General features: G+C 37.9%; 1 protein-coding gene across 4 annotated transcripts in view; it reads left to right on the top strand.

Annotated features, from left to right (window-relative positions):
• Positions 1-9,208, top strand: part of LOC115224734 (arginine-glutamic acid dipeptide repeats protein) — a 453,168-nt gene that overhangs the window by 320,075 nt on the left and 123,885 nt on the right. For all 4 annotated transcript variants that reach the window (XM_029795610.2, XM_029795612.2, XM_029795609.2 and 1 more), the window contains exon 6: positions 4,778-4,911. In XM_029795610.2, coding sequence (XP_029651470.1) covers positions 4,778-4,911 — 134 coding nt within the window. The remainder of the gene's footprint in view (positions 1-4,777; positions 4,912-9,208) is intronic.

Below are 9,208 nucleotides of genomic sequence, written 5' to 3'. Positions count from 1 at the left end.
TATTTATATATATATATATATATATATATATCTGTAAAATAATATGTGACAATTATTCAGTAGCCAAGATAAAACTCTGAGTATCGGTTGCCGAAGTGGGAATCCACAACACCATCACTTCGGTTATCTGGCCATCTGAAAAAATGCCATGAAAAAATCCGAGTTTTATCTTGGCTATTGAGTAATTGTCACATATTATTTTACAGATAAATGTCCTCTATTTACCTAATATTGAGGTCTCTTTCTTTCTTTTGTTATTTTACCGTTTTTACCAATATGTATATATATATATATATATATATAATTAAAATCACAATAAGGGTGAAAAAATTGAATTCTTGACGTGTTGAATTAATTCTTGAGAACAATTCTTTAGTGGTGGATTCCCTTTGCGGATCTATTTCTAGCGTTAGAGTGACCACATGTGGTCTCTCTCTTATTACTTGTGTGTGTGTATATATATATATATATATATATATATATATATTCTTTTATTTGTTTCAGTCATTTGACTGTGGCCATGCTGGGGCACTGCCTTTAGTTGAACAAATTGCCCCAGGACCTGTTCTTTGTAAGCCTAGTGCTTATTCTATCAGTCTCTTTTGCTGAACCACTAGTTTATGGGGACATAAATATACCATCAGTTGTTGAGCAATGGTGGGGAGACACATACAGACACACAAACATATATGTATGTGTGTGTGTGTATACACACATTATACATACATACGATGGGCTTCTTTCAGTTTCCATCTACCAGATCCATTCACAAGGCTTTGGTCGGCCCAAAGCTGTTGTACAAGACACCTGCCCAAGGTGCCATGCAGTGAAACTGAACCCACAACCATGTGGTTGGTAAGCAAGCTACTTGCCACACAGCCACTGTTTGTTTGTATGTTATTATAAAAAACAATTTTAGATTAGCCTGATGGGTTACTCTGGACTTTTATTCTTCTTAAACGAGAATATTATTGTCGGTGACTTTAAAGTTTCAACCAGTTAAGTCATCTTACAATAAATCGATTTGTTCGACTAATGCCGGTGCTCCAGCATGGCTGCCATCAAATGATTGAAACAAGTAAAAGACTAAAGAATATAGGCGCAGGAGTGGCTGTGTGGTAAGTAGCTTGCTTACCAGCCACATAGTTCCGGGTTCAGTCCCACTGCGTGGCATCTTGGGCAAGTGTCTTCTGCTATAGCCCCGGGCCGACCAATGCCTTGTGAATGGATTTGGTAGACGGAAACTGAAAGAAGCCTGTTGTATATATGTATATATATATATATATATGTATGTGTGTGTGCGTGTTTGTGTGTCTGCGTTTGTCCCCTTAGCATTGCTTGACAACTGATGCTGGTGTGTTTACGTCCCCGCCACTTAGCGGTTCGGCAAAAGACACCGATAGAATAAGTACTGGTCTTACAAAGAATAAGTCCCGGGGTCGATTTGCTCGACTAAAGGCGGTGCTCCAGCATGGCCGCAGTCAAAGGACTGAAACAAGTAAAAGAGCATATGAGTAAATGGACAAATGAGAGAAAGAGGAACTTGACATTTTTAGTAGGGGTTTACATGTTTTATTGATTATACTTATTTTACTGACCCTGAAAGGATGAAAGGCAAAGTTGACTTAGGTGGAATTTGAACTGGGAATATAAAGACAGACAAAATGCTGTTGAGCGTTTTGCCCAGCATGCCAACGATTCTGCCAGTTCACAGCCTCAATATAATGATAATAATAATCCTTTCTACTAAATGTACAAGGCCTGAAATTTTGGGGGAGGAGTTAAGTTGATTACATCTCCTCCCAGTGTTCCACTGGTACTTAATTTATCCACCCCAAAAGGATGAAAGGCAAAGTCAACCTCGGCAGAATTTGAACTCAGAATGTAGTAACCGGTGAAATGCTTCTAAGCATTTCCTCCTGCATGCTAATGATTCTGACAGCTTGCTGCCTTTTATTATTATTATTATTATTATTATTATTATTATTATTGTGTGAGAGAGCAGTGCATGCCATCAAAGTGACACAGGGGTAAAATATACGAAGCCCAATATACCCATCATGACTACCCATCTGATAAAGGTACACCAGGCACATGCATCACAACCATATGTGCGCGACATGGTGATCTCATATCAAGATAAACAGCACGACCTTGCAAGTGGGGCCCAGTTAGAATTTTCTTCTGGGCAAGTAACCCATCCCGCTCAAAAGGTCCCTGAATAAGGGTTGTTTAAGGACGTTGAACGAAACACCCATGTTTCCAGAGGTGAACTATTCAAACCCCAAAGAATCCCTCTCAACACATGGCTATGATGCTCCCCCACTACTTTTGCTTGTGATCAGAGATGCACATATCGTCAGCCACTAAGGGACATGCTCAACTGGTTAAGGTCAAACAACTGAGAAGCAAATCTGTGGTATTGAGCAGAATATTTGCTGTAGCCCATCTTTTATACCAAGACATTATTATTATTATTATTATTATTATTATTATTATTATTATTCTGTGTTTGACTTTTGCTTTATATTTGTACAAGTTGGCTCCAAGTCTCACCCAGAGACCTCAAGAGACTACAAGTTGGAAGTTCACGTTGGTGTTATGCCTAGTGCGCCATATATTTGGTTTTGTATTTAGTGTTGTACTAGTGAATATCTAAAAAAAACAAACAAAAAATTATGTTTGTTTTAAAACTTGAGATTACATAGAAAGTATTTTGCGTAGGATATGAGCAGTTCCCATGAGCACTATCTTTTGAATTGCTGCAAATTTTGGGTTTCCTGGTATCTGAGTTAGGTAGCAATCAGCCCCTTTTGCTGTCATTCCCAGGGCACTTATGACAACAGGTATAGTTTTAGTCTTCAGGTTCCACATTTTGGTGATTTCTATTTCAAGATCTTTATATTTTTGGTAGGTCTTGACAGATACGTTTATATCGATTGGGACAGTCATATCAATGAGGAGGCATGTTCTTTGTTTGAAGTCTTTCAATATGCTGTCTGGCCTATTTGCATCTATCTTTCTGTCAGTTTGAATGGTGAAGTTCCAGAGGAGTGAGATGTGGTCATTTTCAAGCACTGGAGGTGGTTTGTGTTCCCACCAGTTTTTTTTTCATGGGGCAAGTCCAGGCTTCTGCAAATTACCCAGTGAATATATTGTGCAGCTCCATCATGCCTGTTGAGATACTCTGTAGGCGCTAGAAGACTGCACTTGGAGACAACATGATCAATGGTTTCATTTTGTTGTTGACATACATGACATGTTGGGCTACTGCCGTTCTTTAATATGTTGGCCTGGTAGTTCCTTGTAGGTAGGCATTGATCTTGAGCTGCTATGATAAACCCTTCTGTTTCAGATTTTAAGCCAGAGGCCATTAGCCATTGATGGGTCAGTGCTTTGTCAACATCTGCATTATTTACTCTCTTTGGGTATTTGCCATTGAGAAGTTTTTCTTGCCATTTATCATTCAGAATATCTAAGGCAGCAGTTTTAGCACGGGTTTTCATGCGTTTAGCTTTTTCTGTGCTTGTTTCTTGTATGTTTAATTCCGAAACTTTTTGTATTCGGAATTCACTTAGATAGTCCTTTGCCTGTTTTGCTACTGAGTATGATGCTTTCTTGTTTTCATGTTTTGAGACAAGTTTTAACATCCAGTCCTCAGAGTTTTTCAGGTAGGTGTCTAGGTCAATTGTAACAATCTTCATTGTTATTGCCAGTTGTAAAAGTCCACGGCCTCCCTCTTTTCTTGGCAGATAAAGTCGTTCTATATCTGCCTTAGGGTGGTGCATTCTATGCATTGTCAACAGTTTTCGTATTTTTCTGTCAAGATTACATATTTCAGTAATTGACCAGTTAACGATATTGAAACTCTAAGCTACGACTGGTATGGCTAGAGCATTGATCGCTTCGATCCTGTTTCTCGCATTCAGCTCTGTCTTGAGTATTGCTCTTACTCTGCGATAACATTCTCTCCTGATCCTTTCCTTCATCACTGAATGCTTTATTCCGTCCCCTTCAATTACCCCTAGGTACTTGTAGCTCTCCGCTGGGTCTAACTCTTTTATGACATGTTGCTGGTTAATGTTAGATGTTTCTGTCATTTTTCCTTTGATAGAGGTAGCTTTTGCACATTTATCGAGGCCAAATTGCATTCTGATGTCATCACTGAATTGTTTAACAATCGCTTTATTATTATTATTATTATTATTATTATTATTATTATTATTATTATTATATGTTTGACTTTTGCTTTATATTTGTACAAGTTGGCTCCATTTTGGGGTTTCCTGGTATCTGAGTTAGGTAGCTATCAGCCCCTTTTGCTATCATTCCCAGGGTACCTATGACAACAGGTATTGTTTTAGTCTTCAGGTTCCACATTTTGCTGATTTCTATTTCAAGATCTTTATATTTGCTCAGTTTTTTGTAGGTCTTGACAGATACGTTTATATCGATTGGGACAGTCATATCAACGAGGAGGCATGTTCTTTGTCTGAAGTCTTTCAATATGATGTCTGGCCTATTTGCATCTATCTTTCTGTCAGTTTGAATGGGGAAGTTCCAGAGGAGTGAGATGTGGTTTGTTTTCCCACCAGTTTTTTTCATGGGGCAAATCCAGGTTTTTGCAGATTACCCAGTGAATATATTATTATTATTATTATTATTATTATTGTTATTATTATTATTGTTATTATATTATTATTATTATTATTATTATTATTATAATGTGTATTTAATATGTTTAGTGACAGAGTTTGTTTTGTTGTTTGTTTTGTAGGCTCGGCTTCCTGAATATAAACGTGATGTGTCTCCGTCAGACATGCCAGAGAAAAGCGAACACATGGAAGAGCTACGTTGGCGGCCACTGTGTGTTATTGATGGAGAACTTATGATGTACCTCAGTGCAGCCAGGTAAGGCACTTGAAATTTCCCCCACCTTTGCAGATTCTTTAGAAACACCCATGGGGCTGGAGGTTGGGGGTGATTGATAGGGCTGGAGATCCCCAAAATTTGGAATATATGTTGGAAGTTGGCGGGGAAAGATCAGTACATTTATTTCTGCTCACCTCCACTAAATTATCATCCTCATCATATGTCTGATTTCCATGCTGGCATGGGTTGGACAGTTTGGTTGGAGCTAACAAAGCAGGGACTGTACAAAGCCCCAATATCTGTTTTACTGCTTGATTTTCATGGTTCAATACCCTTCCTTAACACCTACCACTTTACAGAGTGAACTGTGTGCTTTTCATGTGGCACTAGCAAGGTCCTGTTTGACGTAATTTTTACAGTTGGATGCCCTTTCTGATGCCAGTCCCTTCCTAGAATGGGTTGAATGCTTTTCACAAGGCACCAACAAGGTCTTTTTTTTGGTAAGGTTTTCACGATAAATGTAATTAAAAACAGGTTGACAGAGTTAATTTACAGGCTAACCCACTTTGTTTCTGCAGTGTGTGTTATATATAAGGAAGAGCTGAAAAGATCCTGGCTTTGGGTAAAAGAAACTACAGGATGAGGATCAGTTAATTATGATTTTGTTCAACATATTCCCCTTTTAGATTCACACACTCATTGCAATGGCCCTTCACCCTGTAAAAGAACTTGGAAGGTTGAGCCTCCAACCAAGCCCTTTACGACACCCTTAAAGCCATTTTAATTCAAAACATATGAAAACAAGACATTTGTACTACAGAGCCAGAGCCGGGTTGGTAATGAAAGGGTTAATGAAGACAAAAATTACTTTACCAAATTCTTCATATTTTCAAAATTAGTTGAAACAGATTTAGTGCATTTCAACAGAAATATGGTAACAAAAGGGTTAAAGTGATCCAAACTGAAACATTCCATCAAAATGTTATGTTATTTTATGTTTTAAACATCAGCTTAATAGTGACAAAAATTATTTTATTAAATTCTTCATATTTTCAAAATTAGTTGAAATAAAAGCAATGTATTTCAACAGAAATCTGGTAACGAAAGGGAACACAGAACAAAAGCAATCCCAGGCATGTTGGTGTCATAATGGTCAAGTGGTTTAGTTGGAGCACGGCAATGGCCCTATATCAGCTGGGTATCAATACCTGGCGCTGATAGCCTGGGTACCTTATTGTTGCAATGAGGTAATCTCTGTGACTTGTTATAGACTCTCAGTGTCTGTGAGCGCAAAACAGAAAAAGAGGAAGGATAGAAATTAGGAGGTACCAAATGGATGCAGTCTTTTGTTGATGGTTTACCTGTTTATGCATTCAATTTCCCATGGGGCAGGGCGTTTATTTTTAGTTTTTAATTTTAATTTTTTTTATTTTATTTTTTTTTTTTTTTACATATTTGAAGTAATTGTTTTTTTTTAGCTGGCTGTTCTATTTGCTTCTGTGAAACAAGTGTAGCTTTATTGTTAGTGTGCCAATGTGTAGCAGAGTTATGTGCCTTGCTCTGGGGATGCCTCTTGTCCCCCAATAAGCAATGGCTACATAGTAAACTACAGGCCTGTCATCATCATCATCATCATCTAATCAGCAATCAGTCATTTATTTCACAGCCATTGTTCCTCTAATCATGTTTAATATTCTACTCTATCAGTCCCCAGCTATTTGGCCTTTTCTTCTCTTTGTTTGCTCCACTCCTATCTATCTTTTCACAAAACACTTCATTTGCTTTATAATGTTGCCTATAGATTGCTTATCTTTCGGTTATTCCAACCAAATCTGATTAATCTACCACACAGCAATGTTGTATAGTTTATATTGTTAACTGTCTGTAATTAGAGCGTGCACAAATTGTTATTTAGGAAAAAAAGAAAGCAAAATATAAAAAAGAGACACTTACCCACCTCACATAGATCTTGTTTATTCTTTTGTTAACATCTGTTTATTTGACATTAAATTGGCCAACAAACAGTTCCAATGATCCAAATTAATTCTTGCAGAGGAATTTACTCAAGTACACACAACAAACTTTGTGTACCATTCTTCAGAGATATTTAACTGTTGTTGTTAGGAAAATAGGAAATTATGTTAATAACGAGTCCCTAATTACATGTCCAAATTGTGTTTGGATGAGGTTTTCATGAAAGTAATATCAATTGCAGTAGTGAAGCTCGCATGGCTTAGTGGTTTGAGCATTTTGCTCATGGCTGCGAGGTTGTAAGTTCAATTCCCAGATGGTGTGTTGTGTCCTTGAGCAAGACACTTTATTTCAGTCCACTCGTCTAGCAAAAATCAGTAGTACTTCTAATTCAAAGAGGGCCAGCCTCGTTACATTCTGTGTCATGCTGAATCTCCCTGAGAACTACATTCAGGGTATGCTTGTCTGTGGAGTACTCAGCCACTTGCATGTTAATTTCACAAACGGGTTCCCTTGATAGGATCAACTGGATCACTCAGTGTCGTAATCAATGAGGTGCCAGGTTTTTGTGAAAGTGCATGGCATAGTGGTTTGGATATTTGATTCATGGTTGTAGGGTCCCAGCAATGCATTGTGTCCTTGGGCAGGCCACTTCATTTCACATTGCTCCAGTCCACTCAACTAGCAAAAGTAATTTGTACCTGTAGTTCACAGGGTCGACCTTGTCAGATTCTGTGTCACGCTGAATCTCCTTGAGAACTACATTAACCCTTTCATTACCAACACGACTGAAACTGCTTCTGGCTCAGTAGTACAAATGTCTTGTTTCCAAAAGTTCTGAATTAAAATCTTCCACCAAACCTTAGTCACAATTTATGTTCCTGACACCAGCTTAACAATAACTAAGTTATTTTACTAAATTCTTTGTTATATTTAAAATGAATTGAAAGAAACACAGAGCATCTCAAAATATATACAGTAACGAAAGGGTTAAGGGTACACGTGTCTGTGGAGTGCTCAGCCACTTGTATGTTGATTTCATTAGCTGGCTGTTCCAGTGATTAAATCAACTGGAACCCTTGTCATCATAGCTGTCAGTATCAGACCAGGGATTGAACCAGTTTTAAGAAACCCAACTCTGTCATTTCAACAACAGCTTTTATTCGTGTCACAACTGTTGGGCACAGATTTTCAATCTAGCTAATCATACTCCACTTCTTTCCCATCTTTGATTTAGGAACCTAGCCATAATCTGGTACCATGTGGGGCTGTATGCTTATTACAGCTCCTTGTTTGAAAACAAAAGAGACATTTCAACTAACGGGCTTACAGGGGGATTATTGAGTGCCTCCAAGAGAAAGTGTTGACTCAGGACTCAAAGTAATCCGTAAACATTTGATGTTTCAATTATTGACTGTGTCACCTGTATTTACTTAATCTGCACAGTCACAGCAGTATTTGCCAGCTTATTATTTTCAATATGGCTTTCCCTTGTAATCAGCAACAACAACAAAAATGCCTGAGTTTTTGTTTTTATATGAGCTTAATCTTTCCCCAGTTGTCACCTGTTTGCTGCTGTAATCATGGAACAAGTTGCTTCTTTCAGTCTTGTTGCAGTATTGTTCAAAACGAACCTAACATATTCTTGTCTCTACCAAGGAATGCATTCTTCTCCAATTCTTCTTACATGATGATCTGACAAAGGAGGAGTCACACTCTTTATTTGCTAATGGTCAATCTGTTCTGATGGTCCTGTTATAAATAATAATGTACCTCCCATGTATTGTTACAATGCTGTGGTAGAGCTATTGTCGCACACACTGCTCAATGATTAACTAATACTTGTTCAGCTATATATCTAAAACCTGTCCAGCTTTGATGGAATGTCATTGTTCCACTACAGCTACTCTTCTGTCCGTGTGTCTCTCTTTATGTTCTCCCTCTTGCTCTCTCTCTCTCTCTCTCTCTCTCTCTCTCTTTCTGTCACTTTCTCTACCCCCTCTCTCTCTCTCTCTCTCACACACAGACTCTTTATCTCTGTCACTCTTACTTTTAGAGCAACATTAATTGGCCACAAACTCTTACCCTTCAGCATTTCAGCTGGTCATATCAGGCTCAAATATCCTACCCATTTTATGTTCAAAGTGGACAGATCCAGCTTCTCACACCTACCCTACAATGTTGTTCTAGAAATAAGACAATCCCATCATCAAAATCTTAAAGCTACAAAATAATGCATGATTAATTCAAAACAATATAAATGAATTTTATGTTTGACAGAATAATCTGAATGCTTAAGGAATTAGACTTAAAGTTATTTCCCTACTACTACTGCTACTGCCACCACCACCACCACCACTACCAC

The sequence above is a fragment of the Octopus sinensis genome, linkage group LG26 (assembly GCF_006345805.1).
Source record: "Octopus sinensis linkage group LG26, ASM634580v1, whole genome shotgun sequence".
Classification (NCBI taxonomy): Eukaryota; Metazoa; Mollusca; class Cephalopoda; order Octopoda; family Octopodidae; genus Octopus; species Octopus sinensis.
The sequence above is the reverse complement of the archived record's forward strand: the minus strand, read 5'-3'. Positions and strand labels throughout refer to the sequence as shown.